This window comes from Amphiura filiformis, chromosome 6 (genome assembly GCF_039555335.1).
Source record: "Amphiura filiformis chromosome 6, Afil_fr2py, whole genome shotgun sequence".
In the NCBI taxonomy this organism is placed as follows: Eukaryota; Metazoa; Echinodermata; class Ophiuroidea; order Amphilepidida; family Amphiuridae; genus Amphiura; species Amphiura filiformis.
In genome coordinates, this window is record NC_092633.1 from 65,758,685 (window position 1) to 65,784,146 (window position 25,462).

A 25,462-nucleotide genomic window follows, 5' to 3' on the forward strand; every position below is an offset into this window, starting at 1 on the left:
ATATCATGATATCACACGCTATGTTTTATACCAACCGCATTGTCTGGTTAAAGACAGTTCTTGTTTTAAATCCTGAATACAATGTCAACATTCAGTTCGTTCACCTCACAATGCGGTGCGATGTTATATAACTGTATATATTGCAGGGTTGCCAAACCCGCGATGTAATAGGCCTAGGTCAATAGGATGAGTTTTGAAGATTTTCCTCGCGACAATTTCCTGTCCTATAGACACCAATTGATGGTTAAGAAAAATATTGCATGACTTCTCAACATTGGGTTACGCGACTTCTGGTAGTTTTTTATCTCATAGAAACCAACGGTTGATAAAAAAAAAATATTGGGCGATTTTTCAATGATTTGACCCAGCGGTTTGCCCTCATTTGTTTGGCAACCGTGGTCTGTGTTAAGTGAATATATTTCGTAAGAAAATAATTATCATAGACCATGTAGACAGAACGGACAATAGTCATAGGCGCTCTCCTCCATTTTGAGAAATATACTTTTACACACACACTACATTTATAATTAAAATGATCAGCCTTAAAGTTTTACCTTTTAGTGGGTTAAGCCAAACCTAAGTGGATGAAATATAAATCAACACTTCTGGCACTGATTGGTTTCCGTAGTTGTTATATGGAATACGAGCTGTCTGTAGCTACAAAATTGTCTGCAAATCGGCTTTTGCCGGGCCTCTCTTTTCGGCGTTTTTCTCATTAAATTAGGGTCCCGTTCAAATAAAAAATAAACTGGTGTCTAGATGTAATCACAGTTAACACACCAGGAAAATTATAGAATATACAACAACCTAGTTACACCTGTAGACTGCGAACAAACATGCACCTTGCCAGACCTGGCCGTAAAACAAAGTGTTCTCCCTACGGATACCCTTAAGGGTCACACAACAAACAAATCAAGTAGCTTGCTCACATTTTCCAGGCCAGGAGCATATCAATTTGCTTTTTACTGGGTTACACCTGACATGTTTTCTACTCAATTTCAACTTCACTCAGTAAGGGTATAGAAACAAAATGAGGTATATCTGCGATGACCTATTTACAGTACCACATTGAGCATCTGGGTCTGAATCTTTTCTATCTCCTTGTAAGATACCTGATCTATTTTGATTAAAATTTAGTTAACTGAATGGTATTTTGGCTGGTTACGTGCAATGTGGTTGTTTGATGTCACACCGATCCATCTTGCTCACCAAGCATGGTATTGTCGCAATGTTTATACGGCGATGAGACGTTTGATCACTATGTGGGTTGCAAAGTCACTTGCTGGAGTAGATGCATGCTCACACGTTACAAAGCATAAGAGATTAAATTTAAAGCAAAGCATGGTATTGTCACAATGTTTAAACGTTAATGAGACCTTTCCTTGCATGTGGTTTGCAAAAGACACTTGCCAGAGTGAGCGGAACTACGTTCTCAATATCATAATACCCTTCTTGTTCTTGATTCATAACCTTTTTTGTAAGTCTAATCAGCAAGTATAACTTGTACAAATGAATGATCACAAAAAAATTGTGGCCATTATTTAATCAGTATCTGTTTCAGATGGCTATTCACCTAAATGTACTATGATAAATCTCATCTGAGACCAAGACTAGAATGGCTCAGAAACTATATGGGCATTTACTACGAAGTGCCCTGGGCCTGGTTCAACTTGTGTTTTGAATATTATGTGAATATATGTCTCTCTGTACAACTGCACAAACTCTTGCCGATCAAAATGTTTTATATATATATACATACCTAGATGAGGCATCAACATTACAACTCCCAGCATGCTCAGCTTGGTTGTCATGACTACCACTGTCATCTTGAGTGGAAGAGCTTCCAGGTTGTCCAAGGCGTTCTGTTTGCTGCATAAGCAATAGCTGTGACATCTCAAGAGCTCTTAGTAGACCTGCCGTCATACTTGAAGAATCTGGAGGAGAAAAGAGAAAAGGATTCACCATTAGATTTTATTATTACAACTGGCAATATATCGTTTAAAAGTACTTCTTAGCAGACTGCAATAAAGAAAACCCTAATTGCATAACATCCCTTTCAGACTACAATAAAAAGGTTAAGGGTTAGCTTTGCTACAAAAACAACTGACAAAACCAATTTCTTTTATTCATGTAGTTAGTGCACTTTAATTAGAAGAGGTTATAGGATTGGGCAGGTTGAGGGCTTTATAGTTTGTAGGCTTGATTGACAGGTTTTCTCATAAACATAGTTGTGAGCCTTGTGGTGCTTTGAATTTGGTAGTGACATCACTGTGTATCTCATAAATAACATAGTTGTGAGCCTTGTGGTGCTTTAGTAGTGACATCACTGTGTGTTTTAGGCTACATAGTCTTGAAACACAGAAGCTGTTCTCAAAATCACAGCACAATACATGTTTATATAAAGGCAGCACAATCTGTACACTTGTCACATTATAGAGGAGTATTTCCAAACTCAAAGTGACACAAGGAGACAGTCTGTTTTCTCAAAAGAGTACAACAGGTACAAGTGTTCACATGCAAATAGCCATAATATCCTTAACTAGTAACAAATGCACGGCGCATGCGCGCGCCGGGAAATTCAAGCTTGCTGAAGTCTTGGTTTTGGAATGCCAGAACGACTCCAAGCAGAAAACCACTTCTTTTTATAAAACTAAGCAAAATTACAACAATCACTTCAGGGAATATAAACACCAAAGTCATATCTAGCACATATGTCAACAAGAAGCTGAAAATTCATCAGGTAAGCGAGAAAGGATCGAAATTTCCTCACATTTTCGGTCAAAAAAAATGTCGAAAAAAAATCATATTTGTTTGGCCTAAAAATTGGCCATAAAAAATTCCAGTACACCACCAATTTCATGATTTTGGTCCTCAAAAATTAACTGAGTAATCCTCATAGTGTTTTCAAGTCAATTCTCCGGGAGACGGAAAAACGGACATATAGAAAAAAAGATATTTAATTTTATTTAATTTTATCCACAAATTGACACCTGAGTCGGGGCGTTGTATGTATGTAGGGGTGTACATGCGTACATGTTTACGTTTCAAAACCAAATTTCAGCAAGCTTAAACTTCCCGTCTCGCGATGCGCTGTGCGTTTGTTACTAGTTAATAATATCCATTTGTCTCGATTTGAAATGTAGGCAAATATAACTCATCAAATATAAAGAAGAGTTGCAAAGAGCGATATATCCATTTGTCTCGATTTGAGATATAAGCAAATATAACTCATCAAATATAGCGCGGGCCAAATATAAAGAAGAGTTTATAGAGCGGGCCAAATATAAAGAAGAGTTGATATGCAAAGAGCGATATATCCATTTGTCTCGATTTGAGATATAGGCAAATATAACTCATCAAATATAGCGCGGGCCAAATATAAAGAAGAGTTTATAGAGCGGGCCAAATATAAAGAAGAGTTGATATGCAAAGAGCGATATATCCATTTGTCTCGATTTGAGATATAGGCAAATATAACTCATCAAATATAAAGAACATAACAAGAAAATATGTGACGGTGCACCAACGATGGGCTGCAATGTTCGATATTGGACAGGCAACATTTCCTCAAAGTATGCTTTACTTTGATATATTACCTGTCCCTGTTGTTTGTTTGCAATGTAGTCAAATCAGTAAAAGAGTTCCGGGGTAAAGTTCTGCTTAAAAGTCAAAGTACATAGTCGGATTTTTTACTCGGGCTTTCGCGATCAAAGAATTCACCATTTCATAGAAGTTTTAAAGATGCGTAAATGAGTGTGTAACGTAGCTCACAGTAACGTTGTTCACTGGTTTTTAATGTTTTAATGTGATTTGCGAACGTTAGAACGTTATGTCGGTTAATTCTAATATACGGGTTCGACCACTGGTAGCTTTCACATATTATTAGGAAGTACATGTAATACAAGTGCATACTATAGAATCCTGGTAACGTAGCTCACCAATCTTAACATGGTCGGTCGAAATTTCAATGTTGACAACATTTCTATGCCAAAAATGCTACAGCATCACAATTTTACTGTGATTTTTAAAACCTATGAGTGTTTCCTTTCAAAAACGCATAAATTACATTAATACCTCTGTTTTACTTCTTTCCAATAACGTGTGTTAAAAAGGGGTAACGTAGCTCACAGCGTTTTGGTGGAAAGTGCAATTTATTTTAGAATTACACAAAGATGTTTTAATCACTAAAAAATAATGTTGATCAACAATATGATGGTGCGTTATCTAATTAAAAACAACAAATATGTAAAGAAATCGCATTTATTCAAAGAAAATATTCGGGGTTAGATGTGACACTTGAGCAGTAGAAACGCATTTTTAGCGATTTTTGAGCCTTTGCAAGGGTTAATCAGGCTGAAGAAAGCATTTAAAGTATGGAAAACTATATATGTCCGTGAAGATCTCGTTGAGTTCTACCAGAAAAACAACATATTTGATGCCCTAAATGCTTGACAAAGTGTTTGTGGACCAAAGAATGGAAAAAAGGCTATTGGCACCGGATTTTGTAGAATGAGCGATATTACAAAGATTGACTCAGTAAGGAATCTGGCATTATGTTTGACAACACCATGTGTATGAAGGATCAAGTGAAGAAAATCTGCCAATCTAGTTATTTTCATGTACTGAACATAAAGAGTATATTGTGAAATATCTGTCACAACCAAGTACAGAAAAGCCTATTCATGCAGCATTTGTTTCATCACATTTAGATAAAGATTTGTTATAGTGAATTTCCCAAAACTTGTCCAAATGCAACTGCCTTCACCATCTATATCACAAGTTCATTTGCTATCGGTCAATCATCTTATTATATTTAATATTTGTTTGTTAAGGGCTTGGTCACCCACCTTTACACAGTATTTTTTGTGGGACCCGAGAGTACACCAGACACATCCAAATTACATTTTTATAACGAGGAATGTCCTTTTTGTTCTTTTGATATCAAATTATTACCAAATTCACATTAAACAGCTTTCTAGCTTGCAAAATCAATGACATGTCTCTTTGTAATTAAACTGAAGTACAGCTTGTCATCCCTTGATGGAAATACAAATCTTTAATAAGCTTTTTTATTAAAGATTCATAGAAACTTAATAAATTGTTGCATATCAATAGTGATAAACATTATGTATCTCAAGAGCTGATCATGTTCTCCGTCCAAACAATATTGAGAGGAAAAATAATAAATTGTTGCAAATGATAAGTAGTAGACAAATCTACCTCAAGAGCTGACCATGTTCTTCATCCGGTAATTATACTATTAATAGAAAAATAATAAATTTTTGCAAATGATAGGTAATACCAGGCATGAGACTGCACTTGCTTTAAAAAAAAAGTGTGTGAAATTGGACAAAAGTTTTAAAATTCTCATGCCTGTAATACGCAAATCTATCTCAAGAGATCATGCACATTCTCCATCCAGCAATACTGATGCAGTGATTCTATTTTTAAATAATAAAAAAAAAAGCGCAGTGATTTATAGTGTGCTACGCACAGGCACAATGCCTAGACGTTGATCTACGAGCCTCCGCACACTTTAAAGCCTACTCATTGTAATGAACTGTTACTGAAAATTGCATATTGAGAGATAAACAAAATGTGAAATGTGTTCAGACTAGACATATCTTTGAAATTAAATTACAGTACAGCTTGTCTTCCTTTGATGGGAATACAATAAGCTATTTATTAAAGATTGGTAGAAAGTTAATAAATGATTGCAAATGATTTCAAGTAATAATCAAATGGAGTGGTTTCATCAGACTGGTAACCTATCACATAATTGTTGCTTCTTTTTATAGACAACGGGAACAGGCACGGTGTGATGAGATGATCAAAGATGTTGTTATGTGCATAAGTCCCCTAGCCTCTTCCTTGTTTAGAGTGTCCTTTCCCTTCCTGTGTATCCAAAATGGCTTGGCCACCTGGTAGTCTTGTCAGCTTAACGAATCAAAATCTTCCATTTTAATGGATTGATTCGAAAAGGCTACATGATCAGCAAAAGCAGATTTGTGAATATCAGTAACAGATGATTTGCGATTTGCACATGTGTGTGGATTAGTTTCAAATTTCTCTACCTCTTTTTTGTGCTCTTTTAGGTGAATGCTAAAGGGATGCTAGATTCAACAACTGAAAAAGTCACTGTAAAGGATCTCATAAAATGCCATTGCTTTTTGTTGAGGAAGTAGTTTGTCCTTTGGGAGACCACCTCATCATGCCCTCTACAGTAGTTCCTGTTGATGTGATCGGTTGCCAATCTGATGAAACAACTAGTGTTGTAGTGAAATGTCACTAACATTGTCAGCTGTATCACATAGTGATGGATGTGAACACCAAGGTGTATCACATAGTGACGGATGTTGATCACAAATTTTTTAAGATATGAACATTGAGAAAATGTTGAGATGGAGAATTGTGGAAAAACAGTGGCATGATTGATGGAATTTATATATAATATACATAATTTTTCACCAGGTTTGCAGTCACAAAACTGTACTGGGTTTGGATTCAGCAATTAGGGGTGGTGCAATAATTATGTGTACCCGGGGTGAATTCTCAAAATGGTCTGCCAAAAATCGCCCCCCCCCTTTGGCCGTGCCAAAAAACCTTTGCCCCCCCCCCCTTTGGCCGTGCCAAAAAACCTTTGCCCCCTTTTGACGCGTGCCAAAAATCTTTGCCCCCCCTTACACATGCAAGATTTTGGGGAACCCGAATTTAAAACCTTAAATTGTCTTAACATATAATGTGGCGAAGCGAGCAGGAAATTGCATATTTGAGCGTGTTCAGTAACGTTTTCCTCACGCCTTTTTAGGGCGTAATATAGAAACCGTGCCCAAAATATCTGTGCCAAAAATTGCTTGCCCCCCTTCGACTTGCCAAAAATCGCTTGACCCCCCTTTTGACCTGCCAACAAATGCTTGCCCCCCCCCCTTTTGGCCTGCCAAAAATGCTTGCCCCCCCTTTTGGCCTGCCAAAAATCTTTGCCCCCCCCTATAATTCACCCCAGGGTACACATAATTATTGCACCACCCCTTATGTGTCAGTTAAAAGTAAACATTTGAGACATTTTTAGTTGATTGTTCATATCTGCCAGTATGTGATGCACCCAATCTTGGAATTTCATCTTGGAACTTTTTAAAAATGTTTAGCTAAATATTTTGCCAACATATAAACAACATGTTAGAATGTTTTGCAGCAATTTTTCAAAAATATTTTGCTTTTTGTTAGGATGATTTACGAAAATGCAGACTCTTATCTAGAATAACACACTGAAAGGATTGCCACTAATTGACAACTTGAAAAAATAAAAAAGCATTTTGCAATATAATTCTGATTTATTATATAACCTAATAACTTGTAATACATGTAGGTAATTGACAGACAGACTCATTTGATTTATCAAATTAAGTTTGATGGATAACCACAATTCCACAATGACCAGTAAATGTACTTCTATTAAGCAATTTCATTTCATCATATTTCTACTTAATCTAGCCATGATCATGAAAACTAGACTTGTCCAAGGACTTTTTGATTTGATTTGATCAGGTTTTGACAACCCTGGATAACCCAAGAAAGCCTCTTTTGAAGCTTATTTCCATTGGGGTCCATTTGAACACCAGGACGGGTTGGGAACAGTCAGGGGTTAACACCCTACTCTTTTCGAAACTGGCTGCGAGATATATGTACAGGTATAGGTATGGCTCTTTGCACTTTCATGATTCATTTACCCAATTCTAAATGAACCATGGGGAGAGCGGAAGTCTGAATTCAATCTACAGAGTTTGCCAATTAATTTCAGCCTTTTTTTCCCCAAGTCAATATCCCAGCAAATGGCCACAGCCGGGAATTGAACCCGGGACCTTATGCACTAAAGGCAAGTACCCTAACCATTGCGCCACGCTCATCCCTCACTTACTTATTTAGTTTGTGATAGCCAGTAATAGGAATGGAGTAAGACTCCCTCCTACAAGTTAATGAAAGTACTATTCCTCATCCTTACACCTTCCAATGTTGCATAGTCCCTGGGTGGCTCCCCTTGAGTGTCACCCTATCTAATAAAAGGGTACCTCCACCCAAACCACCCACAAGTTACAATCAAGGTGGGATTGTCAGCTATCATGTCATGCACAGAATCCCCTCTAATTTTCATTAATTGTACCCTATCCTGTAATAAATAGGCATGTATTCCCCAAATTACAGATTGGGGCATCAACTAAATCGCTCTAAATCCACAAAAAAAAATGTCAATTTTCACTAACAATTGGCCGTGTCATTGACATTGCGCTATTGTGCATCTATGAATAAATTATAACATTGATGTAGTTTCATTGATAAAAACATTTCTTTGTCAAATTTTCTACAAAATTTTTAGAATGCTGTGCCTGACAGTAAGAATATATGCCCAGGATAATAAAATTCTGAGTGCTTTTAATACAAGCTACTTTTTACCCCGGTAACACTAGTGACACAACACAAATTATAGCGACTCAAATATTTTGTGGTTTCAGGCATTGGGATGTGTAGTTTACTCATAAAAATCAAGAGGTGTGCACTAGGAGGGGACTATAATTTTTTCCTTGCCGACATGTGGGAACCGAGTGTCCTACCTTAAGAAGGTGCATATAAATACAAAGTGTCAACTGACAAATGACTTAGATCAGCCATTAGAGAGGCCCCAAAGGACACTGACCTGGTCCCCAACCACAAGAGAATAAATTGCAAACCCTGAATCTCATGCATCCGTCATATCCCTTGCATGTCACACTGAACACCCCCTGCAGGCAGCATGTCCACCTTCAATACTTGCATGTACACAAGACACACCTGACAACCAAGTCTCTCTCTCGACATACGCTGCCTGTAACATTGTTCACAAGGTTTGTGCATTTTCCATTTGTTCTCTACCTTTATTCTGTTCCAGGCCTGTAGCCAGGATTTATTTGGGGGTTGCTGATTTTGAAAAAGTGGACCTCTTTTTTTCTTCAAAATTTGGACCTTTTTGGACTGGGGCTACGCTCGCAAATGGGAATTTTTGGGTCAAAAAGGCATAAAAAACCTCTAGTATTTTTTGCTCGCTACACTCGCAAATGGGACTTTTGGGGTCAAAAAAAGGGGGAATTTTGGGCCTTTGGCATTTTTTTTGGGGGGGGGGGTTGTCACTGGCTATGGGCCTGGATGTGGGAGTGTCTCTGTACAGTACATTGTTTACTCCTATGCTATTCACTGAACCTTACTATTAAAAAAAAAAAAGGGGGAACTACATGTAAATAGTTGCATCCCTGGAGCAAAGCAGTTTCCATCAACACACACATACATTCAAACCACAATACAGGGTTATGAGTTGATCATTCATGCACAAACACAATATTGGATAGGCAAAAGACAAAGTCGTATCTTTTATTCTCTAATCTACCACATTCAGCTGAATTTAATTCCCAGGTAATTAAAGCAATGACTTAAATGGACACAGCTACAAATTAATCAGTAACTTCAAGCAAGGTATATAAATGGACTAAATTTAGTACAGCAAATTAGTTGTAGGCAAATTGGTAAATAACATCAAGGACATCATTAAGTAATACTGCCTCGTCCTATTATAGTACCACTGGTTTATTAAATGGGGAAAAAAATCAGGACACGGCTCTCTTTATAATTAATATACTTTGCCCGTGAGAAATTTTCAGGATAATAAAATCATTATAATTATGTTTAATTTGCCAACAAATTCGCCATGAGCTGTTGTGGTGTGTGGTGGTGAACTCAATGACATGTAATCATGAGTGCGTGCAATGGTTCTGATATATAAACAAAAAAAGAAAACAAAGATAGCTACAGTGACGGATACAAACAAATTTACTCGGTCACATCATGTTGGGAATATTCATGACCCCACCCAACCCCTCTTCAAAGAAAATAACAGATCGCTGCTAGTATGGAAAGCTAGTAGAACAAAATGTGGAAATAAATTGCACAAAGAAAGGAGAGAAAACAGAGAGATATAAACAAGGAAAGAAAGATGGAAAACAAAAGAAAGAAGGGGGAGAGAAAAAAAAGAGAAAACAGAGAGAGATAGGGGACCATAAACAAATGGACTCTGGTCACATTGAACATATTCATGACCCCCTCCCTTATTGCAAACAATGTCTGCCCCATCAGACCGCCGCTTCCGAGATTCAATCAAGCTTGTTTCATCAATTGCTTCAAAGCCAATTACTCCAGTCCTTCACCTGAGTTCAAGATTCTATTTACTAAAACGGGGCAAAAAATAAATTTGTATTTCCTTGTCAAATACTTAATTCTATTGACAGGCCTGTAGTGTACACGACACAAAATTCTTGATTATTTGATATATCTTGAAACAGAACATCTTGTGAGTGTGTGCAATAGCGGCCTTTTGTCGTTTAAACTTGTAGTTGGAGAATAAAGGTATTGTTTTTAGCTGCTGGAGTGCAGCTATCGTCTCATATAACACGGGCAACATCCCAACATAGTAATGATGCCGCGTGTTATGTGAGACGATAGAACCGTGACATCATTATTTTGCCTCGTTGTTTTACTTAACAAAATAATGATGTCGCCCGTGTTATATGAGACGATAGATGCACTCCAGCGGCTAAAAACAATACCTTTATTCTCATTCTTAGACACTTGAATTTGAATAAATATATTAATCATAAGTATACCAAATCTTAATCAAATTAAATCTTATGTTTTACAAGGAATTACCTAGGGCTTAGAATTGATCAGACCCATTGTTGCTATGCACCTCCGATTGGTTCAAATAGAGCGTACGAGTATTGCGTCAATACGCATTAAGCTAAAGTGTACGATATTGTATCATATCACACAGTTAAAACCAATAAGATTGCAAGAACATCCTCAAGTGTTTAGAAATACTGTGTATAGGTGTCATGTCTCATAATGCAATACCTCATGAGATAAACATCAAGTGTTTGGATTCCACTGCAAATGAAGTTTCAAAATGTGACATGAGATGATGAGGCAGCCACATTTAACTTTCTTGCCTGCCCTGGGTCCGTCTATTAATAAACCTTTAATGCATCAATTCATCTGTCTCAGCAAATAATGCTTGATTGAAGTTGTCCAGTACAAAAGTGCATTTGTACAATCCTTAACCCTAACCTTGTAAGTGCTTTTGGCAAATGGAAAGGAAAGAAATAAGGAAATAAGGAGAGAAGATGATCAAAGAAGTTGTTAGTTATGGTTTGGATTTGAACTCAAGACCCCTCATGTGCCAAGCACTAAGTCAGCGACTGTGTAGCCACAGGTGTTTCGCTGACCCGGCCAATGAAACTGTGCTATATAACTTTACATCACATCACGAAATGAGTCAAATTTTCAAAAAATCAACAAAAAAAATCTTCCATTACTCTCCCCTTATGAGCACTTAATAGGCTGAATAAATATTGCAAATTTATAAAGTAGGTAATGGGATTGTGCATCCGGTACAAGAAATAAACACAATTAAAGGTTAATAACTGTGCATCGGTTATTTGGAGGGTATTGTGAAAAATCTAACCATTTTGCCTTTGGAACCAAGGAATATTCCAAAGCAAAATGTTTAGATTTTTCACAATGCCCGACATTCCCAAAATCGATCAGGCTAAAACAGGACGACCAATAAAAGAAGTGCGAATCACAATCTGTGCAAATATGGTAGCGCGCAATCCAAATACGGCGTTCAGCGCTCTCGCAATTTGTTAAATACACAACACAGCACACGCAGAGGTTACTAATATTTACGCTGACGGCGTGGAGGTCCACTGTTGATTATTAGTAACCGCGTTCAGCGTTTTGCATTTTGGCAAATAAATAACAAGAGCACCAATGGTGCTGTAGCTCAATTGTTTCTAGATATAGGCATGTCATTGGAACTAATAGAAAATTATGTTATTGGTATCATGGTATTGTAGGTGCATAATATCACAACTTATTGTCGGTTACCATATTCAGCATTATTATGGACTGCGCAAATTGAAATTGGAAGTATGAGGTAGAGTTATTTGAAAAACAGCTTTCTTGACGAGAATTGGACAGAGCTCCACCATCTGACAGCCATAAGGAACTGTCGGTAGGAAAAGCTCTACCATCTTAAAGCCCCATTTAAGGAATTGTAAGTGAGAAATGGAGGATTTATCAAAGAAGGTTGATGGAAAATGTCAACATTAAAGCCAGGCTCATGACCTTGAAAACTGACCAATGTACATATGAACTGCATCATGAGATGAACCTTTTTATAATACCGCTTTTCTGAAAAAAATGGGACAGAGCGCTGCTGTCTGACAGCCCCATTTTTAAGAACTGTCAGTAGGAACTAAGTCCATATGGAGGAATTTTTAAAGGCATCAACTTTGAAGGTTCATAACATGAAAACTGAGCCACCTGCATACATATGATCTGCATCATGAGATAGAGCTATCTAAAATAAAGCTTTCCTCAAAAAAAAGCTGAGCTCTGCCTTTAGACAGCTTCATTTAAGGATCTTTCCAAGTGGAAGATTTTTGAAAGAAGGTTGGAGTAAAACTCAAGGCTCATAACTTCAACAGCTATGTATGTATAGCCATGTATGACCATATAGCCATGCACAGTTATGTATAGCATTGCATAGCTATGTATAGACAAGTATAGCTATGTATAGCCACATATCACTATGTATAGCCATGTATTATTATATATAGTGCCATGTATTGCTATGTATTGCCATGCATAGCTATGTATAGCCATGCATCTAAAAATGATTGGATCGCATGTATCACGTATATGAATGAGGTTATGAATGGGGAATGGTTGCTCAACATAAGACAAGGTAACTGGATATAAATAGGAAAGTGTTATATAGGAAACAGTTAACCAACCCAAAGTATTACAATTAAAGTAGACAATATATCAAAATGAAATCCCTGCTAGCACTGAAAAAAAGTAAGGAAATGTGCCGGCATGGGATTCAAACCCACAAACTTCTGTTTTCTGGTCGGAAGCCTTGTCCATCAGACTACCAACTTCCACTGATAACAGTGGTTAAAAGTGGGTGTCTTGTATACACCAAGCATTCTGGGTATACAAGGCCAAATAAGAAAAGGTTGGTCTCAGAAACATTTGTTCAGAAAGATTTGTGCTATGCAGTTTATTTATTTGTTTTTATTTTGGGAAAAAGTGGGATCCCACTGAGTTAACAGGAGTGATCAATAAAATGGGAATCACTGAACAAGGGACCTAATACTATGGCGAATTATATCATACAGAATTGCTATTTTATCGTCCCCTCACCCCCTCCCCACACGCACACAACCACACACCAAGATAAAAGTGAGTTAAGACCAAGAGGAACAACAGCTGCCAACATAAAGTGTTAAATGTTGTATATGCTTTTTAAAATTATAATGCAAAATGAGAGTTCTTCCTGTATTAGTATTATGACCATTCCCTAGTCATTTAAAAACTGAAAGTCTTTCTAAAGACCTTTGTGAATATATCATTTATAAAGCCTTTCTGATGTTGAAAATATTGGTGATATATTTGTAGGAAATATCACATTTCTAATAGCTAAAAATGTTGACTAAAGGATAAATTTAATATACAATTTTAACATGCACGTATGTAAAATTAATGAGAAATTTCAGCCTTATCAGATTTGGATGTTATGAATAGTTAATTTATAGAGCATGTATAATGTTGAAATTATTGGTGACTAGTTTATCATAGGCATTAACAAATATCAAATAGCCAGTAAAAATGTTGAATATAAAAGGTAAATTTATTGTTCATTTTATAGCATATGGCTATAAATGAAAAGTTTAAGCCTGATGAGGGGATTGGGCTGTTGTGAATATATAATTCATATAGCCTTTAGAGCAGTTAGATTTCCTCATAGTTTATCCCTTAGAAAATCTAGGATTGTATGATACAGTTGGAAGCAAGAATAGCTGCAAACAGGTCCTAGGATGTTTGTAAGCCTTGTCTAGTAAATCTCGATGAATAAAAAGGAAAAGGCAATGAAATTATTATTTCTCAGGAAGGCCATCAGGATTAAAATAGGCGTTTTTGAGGAATGTAAAGGGGGGTGTTGGTAGTAATAAGAGAAATGGTTCACAGTATCAGGTGGAAATTTGATAGTAAAGATCATTGTGATTGTCTTGTTTGGTGGTGTTGGGCCAAAATGATTTCATAGTCTTGGCTGGGCGTGAAAGTTGAAAGTGGGGAAAGTAAAGTTAAATTTTGTCTGGATCAATACCATAAAAACTTGATTGTTAGCATAATGTGCTTAGGCCTAAAAAAAAATTGTTTGATTGCCGTAACATGAAAAAAAAAATAGGGTAGGTCGGTCGGCAATTTTTTTTTAACACACATTTTACGCTGAAAAATTTTTTCTTCTTCTTTTTTAAATTGTAATCATTTTTAATTTTTTTATCCATTTTTTGCAAAAAAAAATGAGAAAAAAAAAGTCTAAGTCGAGACCTATATTTAGGAATTCGGTCGGGTTCACATCAATCAAACAATTTTTTAGGCCTCACTATCGAAGCGCTTTTAACACATGCAAACATGAAGAGCCCCATCCACAAAAATGTAAAGGGTTTAGAGCAAATCATTGATATACGAACAAGTAAACATGCAAATGTGTGTCTCAACCCATTAGCTCAGTTGGTAAAGCGCCAGACTTTGGTACAATTTCATGTTTTTAAAAGCGCTCTATAGTAAGCACATATGCTAACTATCAAGTTTTTACAGTACTCCCCTAAAAAATATGCTTATATGTTTTTCAGCTAAAAGTTGCTAATACAATTCACTCAGGAATTAAAATTCTACTTACAATGGGATGATAAGAAATTAAACAGCATGCTTAAGTGGAAAACTATTAGTTTCAAGTGTTATTTGTTTATTGTGTCCGAGTACAATCTTAATGCATACTTTGATATACTACACACCATAAACATAAGAAATAATGAAGATTCTCTCCGTTAACACCTACCTTAAACCATGATCATCCCATATATGGACATCTTTAGTCTAACCTTTAAATGTCATTGCACCCTAATCCATGCCCACGAAAATAAAACTTGCTGCTTGTTTGTCAAGTTTTCTTTTTCCTTATGTACATAGACTTAGCAAATTTACAAAGTAAGTAGGACCGTCATCAGCAGCCTACGCTTGTACCGCACAAATTAAGATCTGCATATGGGATAGGTATATTCTTTTCTTTTCATTAATTTTAAGTATCAATTGACTATTCATCAACTAACTTTTAAACAGGAAGCAGACAATCCTGGAGAAAGCACTTAAGTCTAATTTCAGTATATTTATTGTACCCAGGAGTGGATAAACTACATACTGTAAAACATGAAAATTTTATGTCCATAAAATTTCACAAATTTTGTGAGAACAGATTCGCAACATTTTCATGCTGCAAATATTTTGCTAAATCAATGACTGTAATTGGTGGTAAAGACCAGCGCACCATTGGCAATAGCTATCTGCATCCATCCATGCCCCTGACACATTTAAAGCTTACTGAAAAACTCAAGTTTGAAATTGATTAGGGCCTATATTTTTTCTTTCATAATTGTTATTAACTACGATATCTACTCATTTGTGTTTAGAAAGCATTGATTCCATATGTCTAGAAAAATATCACATATTTTCCATGTCGTTTGTATTATTTTCTATGCTACACTGAGTTTGAATTTTGCCAAAAGTCGTCATCTTGTCAGCTCACATTTACGTATTGGGAATGTTTTTCTTATTATTTTGTGATAATGGAAGATTGAAAATGTGATAGTATATGGGTAGCAGTTTATAATGTGTACTCTAGGATTTTACATTCTAGATAAATATGTGACATGATCAAGGGGAATGAGTCTGATGTTGTTAATATTGTTTTTGAGATATTGGCAAAAACAGGGTTCAGATTCTTTTGTTTTATATTGTTTTCACTTATTGATAAAGTGCTCATAACTCGATAACCAGATGTCCGATTTTGATGGGGTTTACATCAAAATGTAGCATTTGTAAACTGCCAGAATATGATTTAAAAACTTTCAATTGAAAATTGCCCACATGTGACTCATTCCCCTTGATCATGTCACATATCTGAAAGATAAAGTTATAGAAAACACTGATTACAAAATCCCAGAATTATCACATGTATGTCTTCTCAGACTTGATATATTGATGTCCATCAGACTGAGCCACCTTGGACTAGTTTTACACTTATCTCTCTATATAGGGCTGAAACAAACAAGCTTGCTCCATATCCTATAATGACCATTTGTTTGTTGTGTGGGCACCAAAATCCCAGAATTATCACATGTACATTTTCTCAGACTTGATATATTGATGTCCATCAGACTGAGCCACCTTGGACTAGTTTTACACTAATCTCTCTCTCTCTCTTTCTCCCTATAGGGCTGAAACAAACAAGCTTGACCCAAATCCTATTACAATGACCATTTTGTTTGTAGTGTGGACACCAAAATCCCAGAGATTAGTGTGCTCATCAAAGTTTTACTGCAAAATATTATAAGTAACTCTTAGTCAGGTAGGTAATGGGGCTATGCATTCTGATATAATATTGGATGGCTGAGCATGATACCATAACATATCGGATGAGTCATAAAAATATCGGACGAGCCAAGCGGCGAGTTCGATATTTGTATGACTTAATCCGATATGTTATGGTATCATGCGAAATAAGCCATCCAATATTATCATTATTAGGTTTTCTTAACTCCTAATAACCCTGAAAACATAATAATGGGAATGATTGCTCGCTACAAGAGGAAACTAAATATAATTAATAAGAAAGAAAGAACAGTTTACCAACCCAAAGTGCTTTACTATAACTCTTAGCCACCCAAACAGTTTTTTCCCTTGGCAACATTTGTGTGACTATGACATGACTATCAAGATCAGTAACATCCAAGTTCAATAAAAAAAGATGCAGTCTTTGCCTTGAAAGCTCATATAGGTGAACAATTTTATAATTGTGTGTAAAAGTTACACTCTGTCTAATATAAGCATTTTTGTGCTCAAATTTGGTGATAAACTGTAAGAAATAAATAATTATTATAAATAAACTAATGTTAAAAATAGAGCCCTCCTATATAGATCTATACATGATGTGACATGTGATGTCATAACATGATGCCTGACTATACTCCCATGCAAAGAACACCCTATACCAATCAACTACCTGATAACGGACAATATTGGATATAAGGATAAAGGACAATATTTGTGTTTATAAGTTACATGTTTATAAACACTATGATCACTTAAACTACAGTATGAACACAATAGGTTTACAGCAGTCAGAAGTCCTTCACTTAGTCCTAGCAAACAAACAAGCTCAAATCCATCCTGTCTTTTACAGAAACTTAGGCTAATTGCTCAAGAATCATGACTCAATTCAAATTACATTTGTCAAGCAGGAAGTTTCAATGACATTTTTCCAAACTTTTGGTTGATTGAATGAATGGAATGGAATGCAGCCAAAAATCAACATTGTAAAGTATAGCACGTATACCTTCCTCGCATCATTCAAGTAAAATTAATTTTTGAGATTTTCTCAAAAACTGTTCAGTTCATTTTTGAAGGAAACTGTTATGCTATTTGGATTCCTTGCATCACTTCCTTTCTGAAAATGTATACTTTTATTATACAGTAGGGCTACTTCTCATCATTACATTTAGAGATACAATAAAAACAATATCTAAATTACTGACTCGAGAAAAGTATACAACTATAGCATAAAATATGCAAATCATTTACCTATATTTCATAATCTTTATGTACAAAAAAGAAAATGTGTGCATTGATATTTGTCATTTGATCTACAACAAAAAATCACACCCAGTCATTAATCTCTCTATTAAAAAAATAATATTAATGAAAAGCACTTTCCATCAAAGTCCCTAAGTGCTTACAAACAAACAAGTAAAGCAGCATGAATAAACAGGCCTTGTCGTTTAGATTTTAAATCACTAGCTAGCATGATGCTAGGGGAGTGGTCAAATCACTCTCGGAGCTGAATCACTCTAGTATGTAGTGTTCGTATCACTCTAGGTCTAAAAGATAATTCATACCAATAATATGTAACACTTATGCACTGTTGACACCTTCTCTTTCCTTTTCAGGGATTAAGGCGAAGTTATTACGATAAATCAATACATTGAAAGTGCTGAAACATGAATGTATTTAATTTTTGGGTGATTCACTGCGAGCGATATTTAGTGTCTATGGCGAGTGGAAAATTGCTCACTAGAAATCGAGTTTGGGGGCGAGCGGTGGCCAGCAAGAGCGATCGCTCGCCTCAAAATTATACATGACCTTAAACAAAGCTTGTGAAGAGCTTAAACAATTGTATTAATTATTCTGGGATACCATGTAGGCCTATATGAAATAAAAGCTTCAGCAAAAAAACAAAAAACAAGTTCATACAATGTTCCATCTTTGAATGAGCGAGTCACTGATTTTGTAAATGTTGTGTAAACAGATGTGCAGACAATGCTACAATTGGATCAAGACTGAGTCTTGTAGTGATTTAAATTTACCCTTTTCATACATAAATTAGCAAGAAACTAAACAAATAAGTAAGATATAGGGTGGGCCTTATATTTGATTGACAGACTGTTTCCATTAGCTCTCAGGTGAGCTATTTTCCGCTTTGAGTATTAGTTTAATTTTACTTCATCTGTTTCCATTATGTTACAACTGGCAGATCTGCAACAAAGTACAATAAATCTTAGCAACTGTCAATAAAATGATGGGATAAGTCAACTATTGAAACAAAAAAACAACAACAATTGACGCGATTCCAAATACAGCGCGCCACCTACGATCACGCCTGGCTGATCTACTTCGCGCAGAGCATCATGGGTAAAAGTCGACATCCATGACGCGTCGATGATGTTATTCTTCGACCCGACTTTCCGAGGCGCTTGGGAAAATACTTTAGGCTCTCGTTTACAAAAAAAGAAAACACTTTCAGGTCTTAAGCTTTGTTGTAAGTAGGCCTATAATAGACTTGATTAAAAAAATATGATTGAGGATAGGCCTACTTAGACCCTCATATGCATATCCTTTTAAAAAAAACCCAATTTTTAAACCTTGTTTGTTTTAAGTAGGCCTAATTCTCAATATTTAGAATAACGAAATACTAGTAGGCCTATTCAATACATATTTTAACAGCATGGACAGCGGAAAGTTTTTTTTCTGCCTCCTTTTTAATTAAGTTAATTTCGACAGTTATGGTTTAGGCCTACCTCTGTGAATGTTCAGAGTGTTAGGCCTATTCCCACACAAAATAATGGGCATTAAACCCTTATTTTCAAACTTTTCGAACCCGATCCGAGGCGCTTGGGACAATACTTTAGGCTCGCGTTTACAAGAAAAGAAAACACTGAAAAACATGATTGGGGATAGGCCTACTTAAACCCATGAATATATCAAAAAAAAAAAAACCCAATTTTAAACCTTGTTTGTTTAAAGTAAAGTAGGCCTAATCCTCAATATTTAGAATAACGAAATATTCAATACATGTTTTAACAGCATGGACAACGTAAAGCATTTATTTTTGTTTAATAGGCCTACGATTAAAAGCGTTTTGAATATTATTTCAAATGTAGGGCCTACTCTATTCCTATAGTCAACCATCTACGGTTAAAACTCGATGTCAAAAATGTTGATGTCTCTGATCGACCATCTAGGCCTATAAACCCGATGTCAAAATGTCAATTTTCGAGTTTGGGTAGGCCTATAAAAGCAAATGCTTTTGATGCAAGACAATTTCAAACAGGAAATTAAATCTAAAAGCATAAATTGCGTGCCTTTTTTTTATTTCTTATTTGGATATCTTTTCCCATAATTATTACCATGCGTGATACATGATTAAGATAAAAGCTTTTGGTTTTCATAAATCATGTAAATGTTTTGAACGCTTGTCTTATTTTTATAGGCCTAGATGTTTTACATTCATAACCTTTTTACAAACTTGAATAGATATGAATTAATTGTTTTAAAGCATTTTTCGTGTGACGTTCCGGGATGACGTTTTGAAACGCTCTTTGTAGCATGATGTATAGGCCTACTGTATGATCACGAAAGGTCGTGAAATTTAGAAGCCATTTCCTTCTTATAGCCCTATAAACAAAACACTTTCACGGTCCCCAATGTATAATGTCGGGAGAAAATAGGCCTATATACTTGCACTAAACAAATAAACCTGTTAATTTTAAAATAAACTCTCGTGGTGCAATTCTGTCAACCAAATTACATAGGCTTATGAACCGGGGCTGGCGGCTCAGACCCCGCTCAGACCCTCAATAAATTTGGTGCGGGGCTCGAATAGGACTACCCTTCTGTATGAATAGGCACGTTTTCATTTTCATTTAGACATATAATGGCCTCCAAACTACATTGTTAAGCATGTTAAGTTATCTTGGTTTTGTCAAAAACATCAACTGCAAATTGCCCCTTATTGTACAGTAGGCCTATATCCTTCACCGTAAGTCGGTGTGTGTGTGTTGGGCGGGGGATGTCTCGGTTCGCCCCTTCAGTCTCAAATGAAGCAGGCCTAAACAATGCGTTCATCCCTCCAATAAAGTCCATCCCTCTTTACTTTGTAGGTTGAGTCCTTGATCTATGGGCCTGATCCATGATGCAAGAAATGTCGACCCTTCGAATTTAAACCTTTCCAATTTGGTCAAAGTCCACAATGCCGTAAAGGTTCGGCTACACTACAGTTCAGTTCTTTCCACAGTGTTGACTTATAAAAAACATGTATAGGCCTAGGCCTAGGCCTAGGTGTTTAAAATTATCCAATATTGAATATTTAGTCGAAAAAGTTTTGATTTTTCAATGTTGTGCCGACCGATAATATGACTAAAAAGAAACTCATTCCAACCAACGTGTGCTATTTGGGAGTAGGCCTAGCTAGGCCTACATTAAAGTAAATTTCCTTGGGTTACGGGTATGAATTATTAAAGGGAAAGTTGAAATAAAGATGGTATGACATGCAAGAAAGCGGAAGTAAAATAAAATATGAAAAAGAAACATGAATTATATTAAAATCGGACATGACAATTGTCAAATTCAAACCTTAATTGTGACACAATCTGGTTCATGGGGGCCAAAGGAGGCATTTTTGACAATTGTGTTACTGTAATCATTATTATAGGCCTACATTACACGTACAATAGGCTATCATTTTAAACTGAAAACACCAAAGGTCTAGCATACTTGGTTCTAAAGTTATGAATTAAAAATACAAATTTAGGCTAAAAATAAAATAAGGACAAATCAAACAATTACAATAATAACAAAAGCGGCAAACCAATGTGATGCATGTTTATAAGTAATGAGACATTAAGAATCTTTTTAAAAGTCTAGCATACTTGGTTCTAAAGTTATGAAGTTTTTTATGCATATTTTCTTGATATGCCTTAAAATAATGATCTTTTAAAATTCATGTACTCTTTTGCAGTTAGAAATTTTCTTCATCTTTATTATAATGCTAGAACTCTATGAGGTATTATTGAACTTATGCATTAAAGTCTCAAATTGAAATATTAACAAAAAATAAATGTTATTTTTATGCGGTAGGCTATGCCTACAAAGTGTTTTTATTGCGATCGTAATTTTTTAAATGTTTGATAGTAATATAGGCCTAGGCCTAATTAAAAATAGGCCTACAAATTTAGGCTAAAAATAAAATAAGGACAAATCAAACAATTACAATAATAACAAAAGCGGCAAACCAATGTGATGCATGTTTATAAGTAATGAGACATTAAGAATCTTTTTAAAATTTACTTGAATTTCTTTGCTGGGCCTTCGTGCAAAAAAACCCCATTTTTAGAAAATGTAGGCCGATTACAAAAACGCAACACCTATAATAGTATGGATGTTCTTAAGTATGCTGGTGTTATATTATTATCGTATTACAATAAATTTAGAAAGAATTAAAACAATTTATTCTTATAACCAAAATAAAACCTATGCGTTTTCCATTTAAAAAAAAGGACAGGCCTAGGCCTACTTACGCATTGACTAGGCTCATGGCGTATCAGGCTGAAAAGCATCGTAAAGTTTAAAAACAAAAAAAGGGCGGTTTTAGAAAATGAATAACAAAAAGGAAACACATAGGCCTAGTATCAACATCAAGTTTGCGGGTTTTAGAAAAGGACATCGGTGAATATCAAACTGCAATATTTCACTTCAACACAGAAAATCTCAAAAAAATTCAAAAAGTAGGCCTACTATAAAACATTGTGTTTTTAGAGTAATAAATAATCATAAGCATGGTCAGCTATGGTTGATGAAAAGGATGTCGACCCCAGACACGGAAATGCCAATTTTCACTGCCGTCGTTGGTGGCGCGCTGTATTTGGAATCGCGAGAATTGTACAGTACCTCTATTTCCAGAGTCATGTCTCCTCCGTTCTCTTCCATGAGATGACTTGCTATTACGTAATTCTGCTGGTAAGAAGTTATCCTCTTCCCCTGCCTCTGAGTTTTCTTGTTGTTGTTGTTGTTGGTTTTGAGCCATAGCTTCTTGCAGAGAAACCTCAATGGCTCGTCGTAGAGCTTCATCCTATGTTATAGAGGGGGAGGGGAATATGATAGCAATGAAACATTGAAAAATATTAATTTGTACTTCTTGAACAATTTACCAAATGGGTCAAACTTAAATCAAACCCTAATGATTCACACCCTACATATAAGAATTGTCAAGAAATGAACAGATAATAGAGACCTGTCTAACTTGTCCTGGGTGGGATCCTGGCATCTTGAAAGATGCTTGAACAATAATTATAAAAAAAGGAGATTGAAACAAGCAATGCATTGGGACAAAATGAATAAACTATGCAAATTACCAACTTAATAAGTATATGTAGCTTCCCCCCCAAATTAAATATCAAAAACAAGTGACCAGTATCCTTAGGAGCCTTGTATAGTCTGAAGTCAACTGATGAAAACGACTGATTTGAGGAAGAATCTGATTAAGTGGTTAGTGTAAGTACTCATTTCTGGTGCAAGAGGTCCCATATTTCAATTCCCCACAGTGGTAACTTGCTGGAGTATTGACTTGAAAAAAAAATTCTCAATTTAATTGGCAACATCTGTAGATTAAATTCAGATTTCCACTCTTACCATTATTCCTTTAGAATTGGGTTATTGATAGTACTCTGTATATAAAAGTCAAGTTTCCCAATCCCTACTGCTGCTAAAACAGTATCATTTAAATAAAAAAATGGCATAATAGAAACAAATGTTCCTTATTTACCTCCTCATCCGAGTCACTTTCCCAGCTCCTAGTAAGCGTTTGCCTTCTTGATGTAGGTGGTGTTTCAGGAGGAAGAAAGCCTTTGCTTACAGCACAAAGGAATTCATGTCGCTTGCGCACTACCAGTTGAGCTGTTTGGATGATCTTGTGACGTGGAGTACGAAGATAGTGCCTTGCTACCATTTGAGAAAGGCTCTCAGTGGAATCTTCTAGCTCATTCTGGAAAAGATCATGGTTAACAAGAAAGTTAATGGATGCTATACGACAAGATGAAAAGCCTAGATCAACTAGAGGATTAAGATCATGGATTGAATGCGCCACTCGACAGTCTGTCCACATAGAAGTACAAAGTAAATAAACCTTGGAAACTGGAGGTATGAGAATAAACATTTTAGTGCAATGCGTGTGTAAATGTTTCTTTGGCACGCCAAATGCTGCATGATTTGTACTTGCAGAGCCCACCAACACCTCTTTACGCATCATGTTTTTTAACACGCAGTGTGTGTGACGCAAAGCACCGACCCCCGATGCCACAGATTTGGTTTGTACTTCTATGTGGACAGACTGTAGTGGTAAAAGCCTAACATTTCCCGCCTATTACAAGCTGATCAAACTATAGGTGGATACTCTTGTGCGGGTTATATTAAACTCCAGCTGAAAACAGTTACACCCTATTTAAGAAAAAAAATTCTGCCTCTTCCACTGTTTTTGGATGAAACTTATTGCACCTGGAATGGTTGGAACTGTTGAATTAGTTGGAATTCAAAAATCTCTCTCAAGGGAAAAGGAGGTTTAAAATGCCCAGGATTAGGTGGCATATGTGGGTCTCAAGTGGTCTGCCTTTCAAGAAATGCACTTGCATTAAAAAAAATCTTGGAAATCCCTCTTTATTGGCAAGAGCCCAAAATCGAACAATAAATTGCACCACGTAGCACCATGTAGCAACATGTTACACTCAGAACGCTCTTTGAATTGAAGTTTTCCAGGCGCATATCGAAATAATCTGAAGGTACACTATTTGCCTTAATAAATGTGACTGGAATCTTGGACATGAAGTGTAACATGGCTGTGATGATAAGTGATAAATCAATAAATGATTTAAACATTTCATCCAAATATTGTATATGTTATAACTAATCATCAGTTAGTGGAGTGCGCCCTTAATGTTATGCTGTAAAACAGAATGATGATGTGATATAATTTGAAAGCACATCATGTGCGTAATAGATAACAACCACATCAAAAATATGCAATCGACATTAATTTCCTTTCAATAACATTTATTCCCTTTCAATAACATTTATTCAGCAACGATGATGATTTCTTTTTACACTCAAATCATAAGATAATCTACATAAAGGCCACCTGCCCGCCCTAACCACCCTAAATCTGTGTTTTCTTTCACGCGGATGCTTACAACTTTCATATATGAGTGGCCCCCCGGGCCTGACCGCAGCTAATTCTTTGCAACCCGTTTGCTAGCGTGCCCCAAATTCAACTCGCCTTGATTTGTTTCAGAACATTCCTTGTATACCACTTTCCAACCAATCAGCATCTTGCTGGAGCGCATACAATACGCTTTCAAATTATATCACATCGTCATTCTGTTTTACAGCATAACATTAAGGGTGCACTCCACTAACTGATGATTGATTTATCACTTATCATCACAATGGCTAAACTTTAATGCCACAAGCTTCTTGAAACCTCATTGGTAAGAGCAATGGTATAAGTACCCATCCAGCCAAGTCATAGGCAAGGAAAATTGTTTAATTTCTTGACTAATTGGAATAGACAATAAAGGGATTGTTCTTTGTGCTGTTGATTATCATAAAGAATAATTTGAGAATACAGTTTTTGTTTCAAGCCTCTGTCATGCATCTATTGCCTGAAGTGATATGAGCCATACCATCATAATGAGACTAAATGTTAAGAAAATCTTTCACCTGGTGTCAATGACAACAAGGCTTTCTGGAAAAACATTGGTGTGCTATTTTCTGGAAAAGTATTAATCTGCTATTTTCTGGAAAAATGTTGGTTTGCTCAAATTGGTGATTTTTGCTTTAGCAAAATGCACATCCATATAGCAGGCCATCATAGCATCAACATCTCCTGACAACATAATACATGAATCAGCAAAAAGGCTGAAAGGAGGGATAAATT

General features: G+C 36.0%; 1 protein-coding gene across 2 annotated transcripts in view; it reads right to left on the reverse strand.

Moving 5' to 3' along the window:
• LOC140155844 (ankyrin repeat and IBR domain-containing protein 1-like) overlaps positions 1 to 25,462 on the reverse strand; it is a 116,687-nt gene that overhangs the window by 27,528 nt on the left and 63,697 nt on the right. For both annotated transcript variants that reach the window (XM_072178833.1, XM_072178832.1), the window contains exons 17-19: positions 23,300 to 23,518; positions 22,426 to 22,606; positions 1,760 to 1,934 (exon numbers count right to left, since the gene is read on the reverse strand). In XM_072178833.1, the coding sequence (XP_072034934.1) occupies positions 1,760 to 1,934; positions 22,426 to 22,606; positions 23,300 to 23,518 (575 nt within the window). The remainder of the gene's footprint in view (positions 1 to 1,759; positions 1,935 to 22,425; positions 22,607 to 23,299; positions 23,519 to 25,462) is intronic.